Below are 20,993 nucleotides of genomic sequence, written 5' to 3'. Positions count from 1 at the left end.
TTATTGTCATTGTTCATCTGGCATAATAAATGACATCTCCCTCTTGTTTCGTCTCATGCAAATTTAGACTCTGCCTTCTTGCTTACTGAAACTGAACCACCTCCAGGAATGGCAACTTCACAGAACTGGTCTGGTTAAAATCCCTCAATTCATCGGTCGCTTTCAGAGTCTCATTGTTCTAGATCTGTCTCGAAATTCCATTGCAGAAATTCCTAGGGAAATTGGTGAGTTGAACCATGAAACCTTGTAGTTGCTTCTGAGTCAGGAATGCAGGAATTTGCACAGCAACATTTATCCCGTCGAAAAGAATGCAGTGGTACCTTGGGTTAAGAACTTAATTCGTTCTGGAGGTCCGTTCTTAACCTGAGGTACCACTTTAGCCAATGGGGCCTCCTGCCGCCTCCCGGCAATTTCTGTTCTCATCCTGAAGCAAAGTTCTTAACCCAAGGAACTATTTCTGGGTTAGCAGAGTCTGTAACCTGAAGCGTCTGTAACCCGAGGTACTACTGTTTGCTTAAAATGCACCGTCTGTTGATTTTTGCTGAAACGTAAATAATTCTGAGGTTGCTTGAAATATAAAGTGGTATACAAGTCAGATAAAGTAATAATAAATTGGGATTCCTGTTGAAATAGCTTCCTACAGAGAGGGCCTTCCTGTATGGTCTCTGTGGAGGTGGACCCAGCTTAAAACTTCCACAGTCTTGAAGATAAAATTGAGAGAGCCTTCAAAATCTATCAGAGATGGCCCCTCCAAAGCATCCACCTTCTTGATGTCTTCATCTGGGTTTTTTCCAGAGGATGCTATTGTTGTATGTGTGGAGGAAAACCTTAAAACAGGGGTGCCCGAACTTTTTTCAAAGAGGGCCAGATTTGATGAAGTGAACATGTGTGAGGGCCGACCAAAGTTGTTCAGATTTTTTTTTACAATTTTACCCCCAAAGTTATTGAGGTTTTTTTAGGATTGAGGTTCCTGGGGTTTTTTAAGATTTTACCCCAGGACAGATACTGCCATGGGGGCTGGATTAAATTGACTGGTGGGCTGAATTAGGCCCTCGAAACAGACTTTGGACATGCCTGCCTTAAAACATGTAGCAGAATTTCCCAAAAAAACCCAGACCAGAGGCAATAGTACTTCATCCAGCAGAGCTTTACTTGTGCTGAAGGCAAATGAGCATAATGGTCACAAATCCAGTACATTCAGGATTGGCACGGTCCATAAGAAATCCAGTTGCAGCGCTTATAAAAGCTTATAAACTTAACTAATAATAAACCTTAGCACTAAGCATACTATGTACAGGACACCACACCAGAAGGAAGAGAGATAGAGAAATAAAGTAAAACCCTGGCCTATATTTATAGTCAGCTTGACCTTAATTGGAAGAGATAAGAGAATCAGTTCAAACCAGCTTCCCAGAAGGTATAACCCAAACAACATTAAGCTTCCAGAACCCTCTTGAATGAATTAGAATAGGAAAGATATCTACACATCAGATCAATACTTTCTGCACTAAGAAATGCAAACTGAGAGCTATTTGTTGGAAAATAAGCTTTTAACAAGTGCACATTATCACCCATTTTTGTTTCATTCGTAACTTTTGCAGGCCAGTTGTCAAATCTCCAAGAGCTGATCCTCAGTTACAATAAAATTAAATCTGTTCCTAAAGAGCTAAGCAACTGTGTCAGCTTAGAAAGACTGGAGCTGGCAGTGAACAGAGACATCTGTGACCTTCCCCATCAGGTTTGGAAAGACCATATTCTCTCTGTTTCTTTGATCCCAAGGGGGACAAGGGACTTGCTTACAATTACCATTTTATACCAGTGTAACCAATGTGGAATCTATTCCTTCACCATGTGCCAACTTAGCCCTTCCCTTCCCTTGCAACCAGGTGGCACCAACATGGAGACGCCACTTGTGAGAGTGGATTTAATGTAACTGTCACAGTTCACACCATTGAGGAAGCCTTTTAATGGTCAAAATTGCAGTAGTTGCATGTACAGCGCCATGTGGGTACGCCAGTTCTCATAAAGACACTACTGCACAATAGTTAGCTCAACGACAGATCCCAAAGATCTGGTGCGAGGGCTGCCATTTTGAGCTATCCCCTAGTATCACATTCCATTGTACAATTAGGGCTGTTGACCGATTAAAGGAATATCGGTTGATTAACTGATTTACCATTGGTTAACTGCATGCATCACCACGTAGAACAATAGTAGAACAAAATTTTAAAAGATGATGCATGCATGTTCCACAGTAGAAAGAGATTTCCCTTTTGTATTTGTGAGAAGGTGGGAAGCCTGTTATAAGATGGCATAGGACACAACAGCACGAGCCTATGCACGTTTACTCAGGAGTAAGCCCCACTGTGTTGAATGGAGATTCTTCCTTAGTAAGCATGCTTAGGACAGTATCCTAAATGTTGCAGCCAAAGCGGTTCAAGGGGGCAGCGCTAATGATTTATTATCTTTAATGGTTCTAGGGGTTGCTCGTGCGTAAGCCTGTGCCAACACCTGGCTGGGTTGCCTGAGTGAACCTTTCCTGTCTGGACAGCCACTCACTCGTGGCTGTCTCAATCGCTGGCAGAATTCGTCAGTGGGCATTTCTTAAACTTCTTCCAGCAAAGAATCTCTTTGACGCCTAGTCCCCTCCTACTCTCCCTGCGCGAAAGCCTTCTGCGCAAGGAGGGCGTAGGCAGCGGAGGACCCTTCCTCTCCCCGCTGGTCCCCGGCAAGGAATCATGTGACCGCCTCGCTGATTCCCCCATCTGCCCCCCTTCTCCACTGGAGCTACGCTGATTCCCTTCCCCAGAAGATGGGCTGCCTCTCCCAATCCCGGGACACTCTCTGGGATCCCTCTGGAGCTTACTCTCTCCCTCCTTCACTGACATCCTCCTCTTGATTTTATTGCAAGGAGATTCATTATTTCCAGAGAGGTTACTCATGCTTCCACTTCCTCGTTCCGTTTTGTAATGTTTGACATGGCTCTGCCTAGCTCGCTCTGCAGCCGTTTGTGTGTTACATTTCCTTGCAGAAATTCTCAGGCTTGGTTTTCCCTTGTCACTCGACCAAAATATCTTGGGACTCTGTGTTGGCCCTTTCATACTGTTTGCACAACGCCCGCAGGCTTATGTGCTTATTATACAAAGTCAAACGGAGAAAGAGAACAAACGAGCCATTGCTATAGAAACAGGGCCGATTTATTTATCGAACAAGCATATCCCACTGGTCACTCAGACACCTGCTCTGCAGGGCCTTTGTTGTGGTTCATCTTTCTTACAGTATTGTATACTGGACTAGATTCAAGAGTAAGCTGCCTGCCTGACTATATCCCACACATAGCCCTGGTGCCACTGATTTAGATATGATTCTTCTCAAGTAGGTGGTGGAGCTTAGCTGGCAATGGCACAAGTAAGGTCAGAGCTTTGTCTATGTCCTTGTTGAACGCAGAGGACTGGTGGGAGGAAGCAGTTGGGGAACCACAAAGGGAAGAAGTCTCAGAGCCCTGGGAGTGGTGGTGGGAGGGTGCTTTAGGGGGCTGAAGGAGAAGACTGGGAAGAGGTGTTGGAAGCTGAGGAGGTAACAGGGCTTAGTGAACTGGGAGAGTCTGTGTCAGAGAGAAGTCCAGAATCAAGAAGCTGGGGAGGGAGTCCAAGAGGCAGAGATGAGTTGGCTGGTGAAGAGCCATAATAATAATAATAATAATAATAATAATAATAATAATTATTATTATTATTATTATTATTTATATCCTGCTCATCTGGCTGGGTTTTCCCAGCCACTCTGGGAGGCTCCCAACAGAATACTAAAAACACAATAAAACATCAAGCATTAAGAAACTTCCCTAAACAGGGCTGCCTTCAGATGTCTTCCAAAAGTCAGATAGTTGTTTATTTCCTTGACATCTGATGGGAGGGCGTTCCACAGGGTGGGCGCCACTACCGAGAAGGCCCTCTGCCTGGTTCCCAGTGTGGTGTAGTGGTTAAGAGCAGTAGACTTGTAATCTGGTGAACTGGTTGCAGCTGCTGGGTGACCTTGGGCCAATCACACTTCTTTGAAGTCTCTCAGCCCTACTCACCTCACAGAGTGTTTGTTGTGGGGGAGGAAGGGAAAGGAGAATGTTAGCCGCTTTGAGACTCCAAACTCTTCTTCTTCTTCTTCCCCCCTGTAACCACACTTCTCGCAGTTCGGGAACTGCCAGAAGGTCCTTGGAGTGTCTCTCCCTCCTGCTCCCCTCCCCTTTCCCAGAACCAAGAGAGGCATGAAAAGGGCAGAGGAGAGATTGACTTCACACAGCAGTCTCCAATTGCTTGGGAAAAGCAAGGGAAGGCAGGAACATTCAGTCTTGGCAACTGAGCCATGGGGCAAGCAAGACCTACCGGGGATGAGCTGCTGTGCTCATGAGGCCTCTCTGCCACGTCTGTGCAGACTGTGTTCTTGCTAATAGAGCATTAACTCCAGCTTGCATGGTGTGGTTTACTGCTGGCTCACTCCCGATACCTGCTGAGCTAAGTCCTGCACACGTGGTACAATGCTTAGGACCCTATACTTCTGCTTTCCTTTCAAAGATCAATGGGGAGGATGGATTAAAGATGACAGAAGCAACATGATTTATGTCCAGGTATCTCCTGTGATCTCTCCCACCTCATGTGGTGGGGGATAGGGAGGGGCACTACTGGTTTATTGCACAGAAGAGCCCAAAATTGGATCCAACGCTTCCTCAACATTTATAGCCCACGGCATGCTTCATAAAGTTGTTATCACTGAGATACTTATGTGTTTTTACCAGCTCAGCAACATGAAGAAGCTTTATCACCTAGATCTGAGTATGAATCAGTTCACCACCTTCCCATCAGTCATCCTGGATATGCCAAACCTGGAATGGTTAGACTTGGGGAGCAACAAAATTACAGAAATCCCTGGGGATCTGGACAGGTAAATTACAAACCTTGGGGAAATTCCTGCCGCTTTCCAGTATTTATTGGTAACAATCAAAGTTTACTGAAATGAAATGTCTTGTTACCTAGATAGTAAAAACTGAAATATATTGCAGTATAGGCAAGCTGTATTATTGTACCATTTATCCTAAAGCAAACAAGTCCTTGCTGGTCGTGGGACACAACAGGCTTTGTTTCCTCTGCAGCCAGCAGAGAAACCAAGTTGCCCATTCTTTCTCCACCAGCCTATTCAGTTACATGCATAAAATTCTGAATGCTTATGACTACAGTGGTGCCTCGCAAGACGAAAAGAATCCGTTCTGTGATTCTCTTCGTCTAGTGGTTTTTTCGTCTTGCGAAGCAAGCCCATTGACGGATTAGCGGATTAGCGCTTTTAGCGTCTTATCTGCTGATCGGATCAGCTGATAAGCGTCTTAGCGGCTTAGAAAAAGGGGGGGGGGGAGGGAAAAAACCAGCAGGAACTCGCAAGACATTGTCGTCTTGCGAAGCAAGCCCATAGGAAATTCGTTTTGCGAAGCACCTCCAAAACGGAAAACTCTTTCGTCTAGCGAGTTTTCCGTCTTGTGAGGCACCACTGTACCAGGTGAGTCCTTAAATATAAGGGTGTGCAAACCAAGCTAGCAGTTCAGGCTCATACATTGATGAGGATCATAGAAGCCCCCTTTGTGAGTTGTGCAGAGAGGGGTGAACAGGTGAATGACAAAACAATTTTGGCATGACTGTCTGACTTTGGGGGGCCATATTCTCCCCTGGAAATGCTATAGTTAGTTACTATTGCAAGGGTTTACCCTCCCCCAATTCAAACTAATGGTTTGATATTGTCAGCCCTGACAAGCACCACCTCTTCAAGATCTCAGGCAGATACCGTATTTTTCGCTCCGTAAGACGCACCTGACCATAAGATGCACCTAGTTTTTAGAGGAGGAAAACAAGAAAAAAAATATTCTGAACGAAACAGTGGATGTATTTATGTATTTATGTGGTGCATGCTATGGTCACAGACATGTGATTTGGTGGTGAGTTTGGGGTAGCCCAATGCAAAAATCCTGAGAATCCATGTGGATCCGTGCTTTGTAACGTTTTTGCGCCATTGCGGCCCCAGGCAACAGTGGGTGCGTATTTTTTTTTGGTGCAGGCTGTAGCCATGGACACGCTATGTGATCTGATGCTGAATTTGGGGTGACCCAGGGGACGCAGGTGGCGCTGTGGGTTAAACCACAGAGGCTAGGACTTGCCGATCAGAAGGTCGGCGGTTCGAATCCCCGTGACGGGGTGAGCTCCTGTTGCTCGGTCGCTGCTCCTGCCAACCTAGCAGTTCGAAAGTACGTCAAAGTGCAAGTAGATAAATAGGTACCGTTCCAGCGGGAAGGTAAACGGCGTTTCCGTGCGCTGCTCTGGTTCGCCAGAAGCGGCTTGGTCATGCTGGCCACATGACCTGGAAGCTATACGCCGGCTCCCTCGGCCAATAAAGCGAGATGAGCACCGCAACCCCAGAGTCGGCCACAACTGGACCTAATGGTCAGGGGTCCCTTTACCTTTACCTAATGCAAAAATCCTAGGGATCCATGTGGATCCGTGCTTTGTAACCACGTTTTTGCACCATTGCAGCCCCACGAAACAGTGAGTGCGCGATTTTTTTGTGCAGGCTGTAGCCATGGACATGCTATGTGATCTGATGATAAATTTGGTGTGACCCAATGTAAAAATCCTGAGGATCTATGGGCTTTTACCTCCCCCGCCTCAGGCAGCCTCCTTTATCTCTAGCTCCCTTATCTCCCTCCCCAATCCCTTACCAATCAGCTGCTTCCTTTCAACACTCCCTTTCCTCTTGTTTGCCTTAGTGTCTTTTCCTGAGCTGGAACAGTTTTTTGCTCCTCCTTTTCTTCTAATTTCTCTCCTCATTGCTTTAGTCTTCCTGTCTCCTCTCCTTGCAAGTTTGCTGTCTTTACCTCCCCACTCCCAGGCAGCCTCCTTTATTGCTAGCGTCCCTTATCTCACTCCAGATCGCTTGCCGATCAGTGGCTTTGTTTCAACACCCACTTCTCTCTTTCAAAAAAAAAAAAAAGCATGGTCTGCTTTTTGCCCCTGGGCAATTTGGCTCCAGGGACCACACATCCACTCCATAAGACGCACAGACATTTCCCCTTACTTTTTATGAAGAAAAAAGTGTCTTATGGAGTGAAAAATACAGTGTTTATCCTCAGCTAGCTGCCAGAGATTCCGTAATCGAATACCACAGAGAAATTGCTCATAGCACTCCATGCTCAGCCTTCATTACTACCACCACAATGAAAAATTACAGGGGGTAGAGAAATGTGTATATATAGCCAAGTGGTTTTCTTCATAATTAAGATATCTGCTTGACTTCACAGAGCTGAAAACCTACATACTTTGTGGCTCCAAAGGAATGAAATAACTCATTTACCCGAATCCATTCGTAACCTGAAAAATCTGAGCACGCTTGTCCTTACCAGCAACAAGCTCCAAGATATTCCTGCTTGCCTAAAGGACATGACGGAGCTGAGGTGAGAGGAAAGCAATCACTGTGCCTGCAATGTTCATATTCATAGGCAGACACACAAAACCACACTGCTGCCTTAATATTGTGGAGGAAGTGGTCTAATAAGGTTTCAAAGAGCACATACTACTCCAGTAAACTTCGCGGCAAACCATTTCACCTAAGGATTCAATTTTAAGGCCTGAAACAGCTCTTGCTTTTTGAATTTCTCTCTAATGCATTACTAGATTCGTCAACTTCAGAGACAATCCACTGAAGCTGGAGGTAACACTACCCCCTTGTGAGAATCCTGAAGAAGAAGAACAGGAACTGTATGGCATTCAGTTCATGCACGCATACATTCAGGAGTCGCTCAGCAGAAAAGGTATCTTTATACCATTAAAAGAAAAGTTATATTTGAATTCAGTGACCAAATGCTAAGGGCATATTTTCATGTGATGCAACCTTGTAATTTTTTTGCTTTCTAATCTTTATTCTTCCTCAGGGTGGAAATATATTCCTTCTTAAGATTGTTGGCGCTACTTTTAACAAATAACAAAGGCATTTCTCTCTGGGCTGTCAAGGCAGGCTGGGAAACACTAATATATTACTAGATTTGTCAGCATGTTTGCATGTGCTATCTAATTTTTCCTGCCTCACCCCCCTGTAGCGTACGATTTTCTAAGGGGAAACAGCTATGAAAGCTCTGGTGAAAAATCACCCCTTCTTGAGGCAAATTGCAGCTTCAGAAATAAGGGTTTTCACTGCACAGGAGAAAGGGTTCAAAGCTCACTCTCTGTGCAATGCAATCCCAGTTCTGATGTGGGAGCCTCTAGCTGCTATTTTAAAAGGGAAAAAAAATAAACATATGAAAAAGTAAACTATGTGTTGCATATAAGGTATAATTTAATTTACAGTCCATTAGCAGGAAAATAAAATACTCAACAGGCTTCAGCTAAGTACTTTAATTCTATGCAAGCACATAATGCAAAGAGTATAAAAACATGTTTTAAAAAAACCTTTCAAAAAGATATGGTGAACAGATAGGATTATAAATAAGTTGCCAGCATTATTTTTTTTAATGTAAGTTTCTTGGCATGTAGATTTCTTCCATTAAATATTTTGTCTTTCAGAAAACATGGAAGGTGGTATGCTAGCTGGTGCTGCTGTCAATGAAAAGTAAAAAAAACAAAATTGCCAGTCTGAGTTTTCACTGCTACTGGAAGTTCACAAGAATATGTCTTCCAAACAAAGGCGTTCTCTCAGTGAAGAAGACTAAGTTGAAGTTTTCTTTCTTCTGGTTCCAGAGGAGGCTATAAAAACCTCTCGCTATTTGGTAAGCTCTATACTGGATGTTAGAAGAGGAGACATGTTCTGCAGACTGTGTGTCCAGTTTTTTCTAAAGTCCTCTCGCTTTTAAGCAGTTGAGGGGGTTACTAAAGACTGACATGGCACAGCTGTCAAGAGTACATTTTCTAAGGACACGCTGAGATCTGTATAGTGCTGTAACACAGCTTCATATCCTCTCTGCTGTAAATATTCGATCCGACCATGATCAATCAACAGTTTGCAAAGCTGACCTATCTGCTTTCGGTCCTCAGTGGTTAACACCCTAAAACCAGAAGGAAAAAATGTTTTTAAATACAGCAATTGTAACATCTCAAGGAATCGGGACATCAGATTTAGAGCACTGCAATGCAAATGGGTGACTTCAGAATTCCTTAAAAGTCATGCAGTACCTTAAAGACCAACAAATTTACGTTTGTGGACTTGGATCTACTTTAAAATCTTGTAAGGTAAAGGTAAAGGGACCCCTGACCATTAGGTCCAGTCGTGGCCGACTCTGGGGTTGTGCCGCTCATCTCGCTTTATTGGCCGAGGGAGCCGGCGTACAGCTTCCGGGTCATGTGGCCAGCATGACTAAGCCACTTCTGGCAAACCAGAGCAGCGCATGGAAACGCCGCTTACCTTCCCACCGGAGCGGTACCTATTTATCTACTTGCACTTTGACATGCTTTTGAACTGCTAGGTTGGCAGGAGCAGGGACCGAGCAACGGGAGCTCACCCTGTCGTGGGGATTCGAACCGCCGACCTTCTGACTGACAAGTCCTACGCTCTGTGGTTTAACCCACAGCGCCACCCGTGTCCCTTTTAGCTTGCAACAAATTACAAAATACATTTGGGAAGGGAAAATAATACTCCTAATTTACATATCTGAATGACTATCAAATGCAGAACGTTAAAACCTATTTATTTCAATAATCTGTTGTGCTGAGAAGGATCACGTACCCTTGCAGGCTATCCACATTGTATTCATCTTGGTCATCTTCTTCTGTCTCATTGCTCTGTTCTTCATTCTTTGTATGAGTCGCATAGCTTTTCCTCTCAGTTTCTCTCATGCCACACGTGGCCCAGCTTGTCATCCGTTTAAAATAATTGAATTCCATCTCCCCAAGTCCTACTTTTGTGAAGAAGTCTTGGCCTACGTAATGCTTCCAGTCACATCTATGATGGCAACACAGGGCAATAACAACCCCAGCCACAGGGCTCCAGCTGTCTGCTATAGGCTTGCCATGCAATTCACCAGAATTATTAGAAGTTATGCTGGTTTCATTGCTCTTAAAGCGTTTAGGTGCAGGGCTCTCCTTTTCGCCTTCGCAGAGTTTTGTGTATGTTTCAACTAAGCATCTCAAAGCAAGATCTGTGAACACAAAAGTATTGTTTGAACTGTGGCTGCTTCAAAGAGCAATAGAAATAATGTATAACTTGTAACATTTATGTCATCTTGGTCATGTTCTTCTGATGTCTGAACCATCTTTTCACCTGATTCCATCCACAACAGTTAAAAAAACTTGGTTCATTAACAGATGTGTCAAATTTATGGTGCAACATTTTCAAGCTATATTCTTACTTAGCAGCCCAACCCAACAGGACTCCAACTCCCAAGTTAAGTGTAAGAAGGCTTGCAGCTTAATAAGTACAACAATTATTTATGAAAGGGTTTGGTAAGTTCTATTAACTTGTCTTAATCTCCTTTATTTTGTTACCTTATCAGTGTTTCCCAAACTTGGGTCCCCAGCTGTTTTTTGACTACAACTCTCACCATCCCTAGTGAGCAAGATAGGGATAATGGGAACTGTAGTTTGAAAACAGCTGGAGACCCAAATTTGGGAAACAAGGCCTTACATTGTATTTCCGTGAATATTTTTAAGCAGATGCAACGTGTTCAGCTATATACCAAGGAGAGATGATGACATACTGATTCTCAGAATGAAGTCAAAGCCTGCGCCAAGTCATGTGACCCTTTGGGGCTTGTGTGATTTTAATCAGCGATAACTTCTCACTGTATAGTTCAAACACCTCTCTCTTCACCAACTAGGACAGTCTTGTACCTGTTGCCGCACCACAAACATGTTTTCCAATTCCTATCACAGGCAGCTTCTCTTTCACAAGAACGGGGACCTTATCTGAAAGAGAGAACCCCAGCCAGCATGTTTCTGACTGCTGCAGACACACACGTGCATCAAGCAATCAGAAGAAAATCAAAACTGAAAACTGTACGCTTTTACATACAAATTACATGTTGGTCTAACCACAGAGCAGCCAGAGACACTGTGATGAAAGGTTTTTAAAAGAAAGATTACCAAAAAAAGAGCACAGTAGGACAGAAGAGTATCAAATCTAACAACATAAGTAAATCAAATCAAAAGCCCATCTCACAAGCTCTTTTGAAGCCAGCTCTGGGAAACCCATAAGAAATAAGGATGTGAAGGCAATAGCCCTCTTCCAATGCAAACAATTCAAACACACAGTCCTAGTCAAATGTATCAAGTTTTATACAGTGGTACCTCAGTTTTCGGACGTCTCTGTCGCTGAACGTTTCGGTTTTCGAACGCCAAAAACCCAGAAGTAAATGCTTCCGTTTTCAAATGCGCCTTGGAAGTCTAACGGCTTCCGCTGTGTGTATCTGTTGTTTTTCACAATTTTCTCTATTTAATTGGCAGACCGCTCTTTGCACCTCAGTTTTTGAACGTTTCGGAAGTTGAACGGTCTTCCAGAACAGATTGCGTTTGAAAACCGAGGTACCACTGCACTTGGATACAGTGCCTTCAAGTTTTTCAGTGCATTGCATTTGGCCACAAATATTCTAAAAATAATATACAGAGGACTAATCTGAAGTTAGTTCACTGATGGCAATCCAAATGTGTAGAGTAATGCACATGAAACCAAAACACTCTAATTGATTTGTGTATCTGACCTGCTTTGTGATTATTAACACTTAAGGAATACAAATGGGGAGTGTCTAGTAATGGATTTGAAAAGCTGTATTTATATACCTAACAGTATATAAAATCTTGCCACTGAAATCCTGTTCTCTAGCTCTTGCACCACACTTGTTCTCAAATCTCAGTTTAGTAGGACTGATCCTGCTTTAACTGTTTCTAAAATCACCAGGGGTTTTTTCTGCACTGTCTTTCACAGAGTTCATAAAGAATGATTACTGTCAAACTGAAGCATATGTTAAATGAATGAGTAACTTACTTAAACACAAATGCTGGATATCAACTTGAAGCCTTTCAAAGCAATTTTTTCTATGCTTACCATCTACCTGTGAAAAAACAACAAGAAATTTATGAAGTAATTGCCTCCTAAAAGAGTTACTTGGCAAATTCCAGTTATATTTCACAAATGAAATAAAAAAATGTTCAGTAAAAATTCCAGTAATTTTTTTCTGCTGCAATGTTGTTATTGGCAAGACTTTAAAACAGACAAGTTTAGATTTGGCTTTACTTTTTTATTGATAAACTTATTTTTTTTGTAAAAAACGGAAACAAAAAACCCTTGAGTTGGCTTCCCCTGGGGGTGGGGGTGGGGGGTGGGGTTATAAGGCTTGCAATACTGCCTTACCTTGAACCTAGTAGTTGCTCTTTCAACAAGAAGAAAATGCACATCTTTAGAATCTTGTAAGGCTATATCCACCCAGTGGGACAGCTTTCCTCGTCCTGCTCCAAATTCAACAAAACAGTTGCCAGGTTCAAGCAAATGCAGTCTTTCCATGTTACCTAATATAGAAGCCTACAGATGTCAAAAGATTATTTATCAGCTCAGCGAAATCAATTCTCTCTACTATCATCAACGTAACAATCAGAAGAATTTTGCATAGCACCTACTAAAATGCTGCTTCTGATTCTGCCCATACTAATGGATTGCAGGATTAAATTATTGCATTGTTATTTTGAGCATATTCTGGTAATTCCATGCAGGGGGGTCATCTATGTGGCACCCACAATGACATGCACCCACAGAGGCCCTCTTCTTGCTGAAATTAGGCTTGAAAGCAGTGTAGCCAACAGAACAGGTTGTAGTGTATGTATGTTGTACCTACAACAGTTCCTTTGCTTTGCAAATGCATACCCACGCACCAAAAAAAGTTGTTGAAATTGCAACCAAACCTATTTTTGATTTCTGCTTACTTAATACTATGAGCATTTTCTTTGGGCATCTACTTTTTAAAGAATTTCACGGGTTTATTTAATGTCCAAACTCATTACAAACAAATGTAAATGAAAGCTCCATAAAGCACAGAGCAATTTCAGAAAAAAAAATATATAGATATGCTAACACTTCCAAGACATTTATCAACCAGAAATTTAAAAGAAAGTTTTGCTAAAGTCAGTATTTACCGCTAAGAGTACTCACCTGTTGTTTCAAATGCTTAAAAGCCACCTCTCCATTTTGGGGGTCATTCAAGGCCTCTTGTAAAGCTTGGTGAGAGAGGATTTGGTCCTTAAGTACATAATTTATACCTGAAGAGGAAAAGCATTATTATCCCTTGCCTGAGTTTCAACTAAGGCAGTCACAAAGAACCTCCTTCTAGGTAAATACCATATTTTTTGCTCTATAAGACTCACTTTTTCCCTCCTAAAAAGTAAGGGGAAATGTGTGTGCGTCTTATGGAGCGAATGCAGGCTGCGCAGCTATCCCAGAAGCCAGAACAGCAAGAGGGATCGCTGCTTTCGCTGTGCAGCGATCCCTCTTGCTGTTCTGGCTTCTGGGATTCAGAATATTTTTTTCTTGTTTTCCTCCTCCAAAAACTAGGTGCGTCTTGTGGTCTGGTGCGTCTTATAGAGCAAAAAATACGGTGCATCTTGTAGACGGAAGGGTAATGGATGACATGATGGGGCTCTGCAACTCCCAGCCTCGACAGGTTGTGCCACTGCTGCTTATGGAGAGGGGGAAAGAGGCAACATGGGCCCAACTCATTTATGCAGCAAATCCTGCACCCCGTCAATGCAGTTGCACCATAGCAATGCCCCCGCTTCCTTGCCCCTCCATCTCTTGCAAACAGCAGCAACACAACTGACCAGAGGTGTCAGGTGAGCACCATCGACCCACTACACTGTCCCCTCCTGTGACCAAGTTACTAACCATATGAGAGTACACAATTTTGAACAGCAAAAATATTTTAAACAGTCGGTGTTTAAAGGTTTTCTGGTTCCATCCTTACATACAGTGGTACCTCTGGTTGCGGACGGGATCCGTTCTGGAGCTCGGGTTGGATCCCGAAGTTTCCACAACCAGAAAGACCGCTTCTGTGCATGTGCGCCGTAGAGTGCTTCTGTGCATGCGTGCGCGGCGAAACACTTCCGGGTTTGCCGCTTTCACAACCCAAAGTTTACATTACCCAAGGGTAATGTAAGCCGAGGTGCTACTGTATTCTAAAAACATTAGGCTTTGACCATTAGGATTATTTCTACTCTATTTCCTCAACACCCGACGTAATCTATTATAAAAATAAAACAGACTCACAGTTACTTGCTCTTCTTAGCTTTCTAATTAAGTCCTCCAACTCTTCTTTAGACAGCGCAGAAATCGGTACCTGCTGAAGGGTACACAAATTGAATGCAGAAGCAATAATGGTGCAATTCTCCCAGCCTGTCTACACATTCTAATTGAAGTGAATGGAAAGCCTTGAGGAGGAGAGCTTGATGTTTCTCACTGTACCTAGTAAATGTGAACACACATCTAGAAACTTGGTTGTCTGGGCAACTGTCAGTTACATCCTACCTGGTCTCTTTTTTTTATATGCCGTATATATATAGCTGTTTATGGTTTCAGTGGATCCTGCTTGGTGTGATTCATAAGCACCTGTAGTCCAGTCCTACATGCATCTACATGGAAGTACTGGTAAGCTCCAATGATTTTATTGGGATATATTTCTGAGCAAAAACGCATAGGATTAGGCTTTTTCATCAGAGCCAGCCACAACAACAATGGATGAAGAAGATAATGGCACATGTAAGAAGATGGATGCAGTCATCTGAACAAAGGCCCTTTGGATGTGGTGCCTCAAATGATCAGCGGCATATGATTCTGTCCAAAACCAAAGAAACAGCTTTTTCTATACTGAGGTTTAAGATACGGGTCAGCTAAGATCAATGTTTAAACCCCTTGGATTGTCTTCTAGGCTAATAAATCTTGCTGCAGAACCATGACTGACACACAAGGAAATGTGCACTTACAAGAGGCAGTATCCTTGCACCAGAGAACATATTGCAACTATCATTTGCAACAAACATCATATATTAAAATTTAATCATTCACCTGCTCTTCTGGCAACTCTGTCGTATCTTTCAGTCCTGCATTAATATCTTGAGAATAGTAGACCTTAATTAAATTGTGGAACAAATATCATGTTAAAATCTAATTATGGCAGGACAACATACAATTACTTTTTCAGTATGTTTACTGTATATGGTTTTACCTAGCCTTTCATTAAAAGGTTCACGGAAAGAGTGCCTTCTCTATCCCCTTTCCATTTTTCTTTTGATGCCATTCTTCTTATTCCCGTTTTAAACTTTAGTGGCCACCTCTTTAGAGGAGCCTGCCTTAGACTTTTATATCCATAGTTTTAAGAGAACCCAGTACTCCATAAACCATGTCTGCATAACTGTAATAAAAACAGCACCCAAACAAATCCACATAGATTTTATCTCACTGGACAACCATCAGAAGGAAGAATGGCAGTAACATCACTGCAGAAGGCAGTTTTGCTTAAGAGACACTATTAAAAACCCCGTTTAATTCATTCAAACCATTAGATGTACACTCACAGGTTTTGGCTTCTCTCTTGAATTACACTTTTTCAAGTGTTTTTGTAGCTGATCTTCATATACAGTACTAAAAGCAGAAACAGAAAGAAAACTAGCAGCAGTGTTCACCGTTCTCAAAACAAAAAGTTAGCGTGCAAACATCTATTAAGCATGCTTACTGTTTCGGATCCAAAGGGCATGGAATTCTTCTCCTGCCATTTTCTTCCTGGGTGGCAAAAAAAGTTTTAACTTTAAAACTGTGTGTTTACTTTAGCAGTCAATGGATTGTATTGTTATATGTTATACAGAGAGTGGCCCCAGTGAGATCAGTGGACTTGACCATGTCCTCTAAACTGCATTTAGCACCCTGGAACGGAATACAAAATCAAAATTGGCTTTCATAGAATGGGGTGTGCAGTTTGCACTCAAACCCTTAAAACATTACCTGGAAACAAGTTTTACTTAAAAGCATGTGTAAAAGAGAAAGCTTTTTTATTTTATGACCTGTTTCAGACTGCTGTCCTATATACACATTAACCTGGCTGCAAGTCCCATTGAAGTCAATAGGTCTTAATTTTGGGTAAAATGCCATCATAGAATTATAGAACTGTAGAATTGGAAGGAACCCTGAGGGTCATCTAGTCCAACCCCCTGTAACGCGGGGAAGCTTTTGCCCAACTCCAACATACAACCCTGAGATTAAGAGTCTCCTGCTTTCCCAACTGAGTAAAGGATTGCATTGCACAGAATTTTAGATTTCAGTTTCCAGTTTTATAGGGTGTGGTTTTTTCCTCCTGGGAATGATACACTGCCTACAAGTCGTCCACTATAAATATTAATTTAAAGTAAAACTAAGGATATGTGTGTGTTGCATCAGATGAAGACTTCATCCAGCATGGAATTAAACGAAGCCACGAGGAATCTGCAACTACTGAACATGTGGTGGATCTGTCGCAAAGTAACACCATGCCTCTGAGCACGTGCAAAGCGCATTTCCTAGTTTCTGGAACGAAGGGTGTTCTTATTGACGGCGTGGTTTTTATTTTGGTCATTTGATGGTGGTGTTTTTTTGTGTCATTATTTATTAGAACGAAAGCGAACTAGCTATTTGCCAATCTCTCCCTCTGCCTCCACGTCGCCTGGTGAGAAACGAGCTCCAGCTGAGGCCATTTCTCTCTCTCTTTCCTCCCCGCCCTCCGCCTCCAAAGCGACTACCTCACGGCTTCCGTGCTCGCCGCAGAAGCGCTTGCCCCGGGCCGGCACCATTTTGCAGAAGCGCCTTTTCCGCACCACGAAATAGGCGCAGCGGCCCGGCTGAGGGGAGACCGGCGCGGCGGCAGCAGCCTCCGCCGCCATCTTGCCTCCTCCTCCGCTCGTCCCCGAGAGGCCTCCTTCCCTCTTTTCTCCGCCCCGCGGGAGGCCGGCGCCAAACTCAAAGCGCAAGATGGCGGCCGCCGAGAGCCTGTTCAGTCAGTTGGTGCCGGTGCAGGCCAAGTGCCAGGGCTGCGAGGAGAGGTGAGCAGCGAAGCGCGGCTTCCCCGCAAAGGGAGACGTTTTCCGTGTCTCCCCTCACAATGGCCTACGGGGGGGGGGGCTTTCTTCTCCCCACTCCCTCCATTGCTTGAAGGGCCGCCCTATGTCCGTCGCAGCAGGCGGGCGGTTGGCTCGTCCCCTGGCGGGACCCGGGGAGACGGAGGGGCCTTTGAGCTGTTGGGGTGTGGGGGGAAACCGGCTGCTTGCCCCCCACTTCTCCAGCGCAAGACCCTCGGGCCCTTTTGAAACAGGAAAGCTGCGGGTTTCTATAGTTTGGCCGCTTTTGAGGGGGTTTATCAAGTTTTTGGGGGCTTTTTCCGAGACTGGTCGTAACACGAACTCTGGCGGGCTGGGAAGACGCGTGTCACGCTTTTCAAACGACCCCCTTTCGAGGTTGCAGGTAAATGTTCGTTGCGGATGTTAAAGCGCTGCGAGGCTCGGTAGCAACGGACTCGGGAACCTGCGTGTGTTTGTGGTCCAACTGAGTTCAGTGGGGAGGAGGAGCCAGGCGCCGCACCTGAGCCTTAGGGGTCTTTTGCCCGAGTTCATCCCCTTCCCAGCATGTTGGCGCCATCATTTTGTATGTGTTGTGCCGGATTTCGGTATAAGCTAAACAAGCTATAGCTTAGGGCCCCACTCTCTTGGGGGTCCCCAAAAAATTAAAGGGAAAAAACCTGGGTGTACATTTCCAGAACATAAGATAAAAAACAAATAAATAAAACCTACATATAGCAATAACAGTGTAGGCGCCTATGATGTAAGCAATGAACCCCGCCTGCTAGGCTGCTCCCTAAAATATCACTGGTTTGCTCATTTCTATATCAATTGCTTTGATGAAGTACATTTGTGCTGCAAATTGTCTATACAAATGGAACCTGTAACAATGCTGTAGTGTGGAGTGCTTGTGTTCAGGATTCTAGTCAGCCTTGTCATTTTCCAGGATACAGTGCATTGCCGTCAACTTTCAGATTTGAAAATAAGGGATCAGCAGCCTAGAAAATAAGGGATCGAAAATTATCTTTCCCGGGGACAGTCTACAGGATATCTAACAATCCTGGATAGCAGCGGGAAGCAGCAGGAAATGGCGCTGGAATAAGGGAATTTCCCGGGGGGGAAAGGGAAGGTTGACAGCTATGATACAGTGGTACCTTGGTTCAAGAACAGCTTAGTTTATGAACAACTTGGATTAAGAACACTGCAGACCCGGAAGTAGGTGTTTTGGTTTGTGAACTTTGCCTTGGAAGCAGAACATGTTCCGCTTTCTGCTGAGTGTGTTCCATTTGTAAATTGAGTCCCCACAACTATGGGAAAGCACATCTTGGTTTAAGAACGCTTTGGTTTAAGAACGGACTTCCGGAACGGATTAAGTTAGTAAACCAAGGTACCACTCCTCACCATCACTGCTGCCCCAACAGTTGCTCGGCATCTTGTGCTCACTGATCATGCACAATCTGCACTGGGCTGTTTTGAGTTTTGTTTTTTTTTAAAGATATTTATTAAGGATTTTAAACATTAAGTTCACCAAACACATATAAAACCATCACCCAAATACAACAAACAAAGAAAAACAGAGAAAAGCAAAAGGATTAACATATAATAGAAAACATACAACAAAATCAAAAACCCAACAACCATATTTTCTTAGCCTTTTGGACTTCCTCACATCTCCCATTCCTGCATTGCCAATTATAAAATTATAAACAGCAATTTATCACCTTGTTTCAACTCCTATTTTGTAACTTTCAAATATTATGTCTCCGACTTTAAATATTTTTATCGAATGCTTAAATACTTAATTTAGACATAATGCTATTCCAAAATTTATCTTTTTCTCAGATCTCACTTATTCTCATATTTCTTTCAACTAAATTGCTGGTGCCGTGTTGTTTTCAGTCCTGCATCCTTCTTAACACTCATACAATTTACAATGTTTTTGTAAATAGTCCTTAAACTTTTTCCAGTCCTCTTCCACTGCCTCTTCTCCCAGGTCTCGGATTCTGCCAGTCATTTCTGCCAGTTCCATGTAGTCTATCAGTTGCGTCTGCCATTCTTCCACGGTGGGCAAATCTTGGGTCTTCCAATATTTTGCGATAAGTATTCTTGCTGCTGTTGTTGCATACATAAAAAAAGTTCGGTCCTTCTTTAACACCCTCTGACCAACAATACCCAAAAGGAAGGACTCTGGTTTCTTAGAGAAGGTATACAGTGGTGCCTCGCAAGACGAAATTAATTCGTTCCGCAAGTTTTTTCTTCTTGCGAGTTTTTCGTCTTGCGATGCACGGTTTCCCATAGGAATGCATTGAAAATCAATTAATGCGTTCCTATGGAAACCGCCTTCAGACCAGGTCCGGGGACAGTCTGTCCCCCGACCTCTTCTGAAGGCTGGGGGGGGGGGGGACAAGGCCTTTTCTTCCCACCCCCAGCATTTTAAAAAATCCCGGGACAGCGGAGGACTTCTCCGCTGTCCGGGGCGATGTAAAAGCCCCTGGGAAGGCAGGCAGGGGGGACAAAGACTTTTGCCCCACCGCCTGCCTTCCAAAGCCGTCCGGGACAGCGGAGAAACGTGCTGCCTTTCTCCGCTCTCCCGGGAAGGCAGGCAGGGGGGAGCAAAGACTTTTGCCCCCCGCGCGCCTTCAGAAGAGGTCCTGGACCTCTTTTGAAGGCGGGCGGGGGGCGAAAGTCTTTGCCCCCCCCCGCCTGCCTTCAAAAGCCGTCCGGGACAGCGGAGAAACGCGCTGCCTTTCTCCGCTCTCCCGGGAAGGCAGGCAGGGGGGAGCAAAGACTTTCGCCCCCCGTCCGCCTTCAGAAGAGGTCCAGGACCTCTTCTGAAGGCGGGCGGGGGGGCGAAAGTCTTTGCTCCCCCCCGCCTGCCTTCAAAAGCCGTCCGCGATAGCGGGAAGCGCTTCGCTGCTATCCCGGACTGCACTGCTTTTAAAATGCTGGCGGTGGGGAGCAAAGCCTTTCGGCCCCCGCCAGCCTTCCTGGACCTCTTCTGAAGGCCGGAGGGGGGGAAAGGCTTTGCTCCCCACCACCAGCATTTAAAAGAGGTCCCCGGAGATTTCCCTATGGGCTTTCTTCTTGCGAAGCAAGCCCATAGGGAAATTCGTCTTGCGAAGCGCCTCCAAAACAGAAAACCCTTTCGTCTTGCGGGTTTTCCGTCTTGCGAGGCATTCGTCTTGCGGGGTACCACTGTACTTAAATACCTTTTTCCCAGAAAGCGTTAACCCTAGGGCAGTGTTTCCCAACCACTGTTCCGCGGCACACTAGTGTGCCGCGAGATGTTGCCTGGTGTGCCGCGGGAAAAATTAAAAAATTCGAAAGATTTTTTTTTAAAAAAGTCAAATTTTCGATTGGGGCGCCGTCACTAGATGACCCCTGGGGTTCCCTCCCTCCCTCCCGCTCTGCGCCTCCCTCCTCCTCCTCCGGGGAGGCCCTTCCTGGCTCTCGGCCAAGGCTTGGCGGCTGCCACTCACTCGCTCGCCCACCCGTCCCTCCATCCCTGCACCCGGCCTCTCCCCCTCCGTCCCCGGCGCGGGGGCTGCCGGGATCCGTAGTCCCCTCGCCCTTGGGCTCCGTGCCCGCGCGGGGTGCGCAAACTACGTTTCCCAGCGTGGCCTGGCGGGCCGGGCGTTTTGTTTGAAGCGCTCTTCTCCCGGCCATGGAATGAGCGCAGCGGCGGCGGCCGGGCGGGCAGGGGCTCTTCCGCGCAGACCCCGCGCAGCCTGCCTGCGCCCCCGCAGAGATCGGGCGGCAGGATGGAGCCCGGGGATCCCCGCGGAGGCGGAGCAGTGGAGGCGGATGCTGCCCCCCAGGTAGGGCTGCTTTGGGGGGGGGGTTATTTTTGCAATGCTGCATCCGCGCCGGAGGGGACGCATCGGACCGCGGGGAGACCCCTTGGCGGGCGTGCAAGGCAAT

General features: G+C 44.9%; 4 protein-coding genes across 10 annotated transcripts in view; 2 read left to right on the top strand and 2 right to left on the bottom strand.

Annotated features, from left to right (window-relative positions):
• Positions 1 to 12,164, top strand: part of LRRC39 (leucine rich repeat containing 39) — a 26,111-nt gene extending 13,947 nt beyond the window's left edge. The window contains exons 5-11 of one of the 2 annotated variants that reach the window (XR_014527935.1): positions 68 to 224; positions 1,602 to 1,738; positions 4,787 to 4,932; positions 7,328 to 7,480; positions 7,701 to 7,837; positions 8,586 to 9,248; positions 9,608 to 12,164. Coding sequence is in view for 1 of the 2 variants with exons in the window: in XM_083511217.1 (XP_083367343.1) it covers positions 68 to 224; positions 1,602 to 1,738; positions 4,787 to 4,932; positions 7,328 to 7,480; positions 7,701 to 7,837; positions 8,586 to 8,635 (780 nt within the window). In the remaining variant the exon portion in view is untranslated. Of the gene's footprint in view, positions 1 to 67; positions 225 to 1,601; positions 1,739 to 4,786; positions 4,933 to 7,327; positions 7,481 to 7,700; positions 7,838 to 8,585 lie in introns of both variants that reach the window. The other variant, XM_083511217.1, reaches the window with a different exon arrangement.
• Positions 1 to 20,993, bottom strand: part of LOC310710274 (uncharacterized protein) — a 982,430-nt gene that overhangs the window by 10,032 nt on the left and 951,405 nt on the right. The gene's annotated exons all lie outside the window — the stretch shown is intronic.
• Positions 8,403 to 17,439, bottom strand: TRMT13 (tRNA methyltransferase 13 homolog; the record flags this gene model as incomplete). 4 transcript variants are annotated; one of them, XM_083511173.1, is made up of 11 exons in its annotated part: positions 8,403 to 9,064; positions 9,742 to 10,153; positions 10,845 to 10,919; positions 11,995 to 12,061; positions 12,361 to 12,528; positions 13,153 to 13,259; positions 14,263 to 14,332; positions 15,058 to 15,120; positions 15,567 to 15,633; positions 15,725 to 15,771; positions 17,419 to 17,439. In XM_083511173.1, 5 exons carry the CDS (start codon positions 12,508 to 12,510, stop codon positions 8,869 to 8,871), a joined length of 900 nt encoding a protein of 299 aa, XP_083367299.1. In that variant the 3' UTR covers positions 8,403 to 8,868. The 4 variants fall into 4 exon arrangements, with proteins under 4 accessions (XP_083367299.1, XP_083367296.1, XP_083367297.1 ...); XM_083511170.1 differs by lacking the exon at positions 17,419 to 17,439 and adding an exon at positions 16,761 to 16,901 and having other exon boundaries at positions 14,263 to 14,335; XM_083511171.1 differs by lacking the exon at positions 17,419 to 17,439 and adding an exon at positions 16,761 to 16,901.
• The window catches only part of SASS6 (SAS-6 centriolar assembly protein), a 20,975-nt gene continuing 16,908 nt past the window's right edge, over positions 16,927 to 20,993 (top strand). For all 3 annotated transcript variants that reach the window (XR_014527916.1, XM_083511088.1, XM_083511087.1), the window contains exon 1: positions 16,927 to 17,060. Coding sequence is in view for 2 of the 3 variants with exons in the window: in XM_083511088.1 (XP_083367214.1) it covers positions 16,990 to 17,060 (71 nt within the window). In the remaining variant the exon portion in view is untranslated. The remainder of the gene's footprint in view (positions 17,061 to 20,993) is intronic.

The sequence above is a fragment of the Podarcis liolepis genome (assembly GCF_965112155.1).
Source record: "Podarcis liolepis genome assembly, chromosome: 6".
NCBI lineage: Eukaryota > Metazoa > Chordata > Lepidosauria > Squamata > Lacertidae > Podarcis > Podarcis liolepis.
This window is presented reverse-complemented; position numbering and strand designations above follow the sequence as displayed.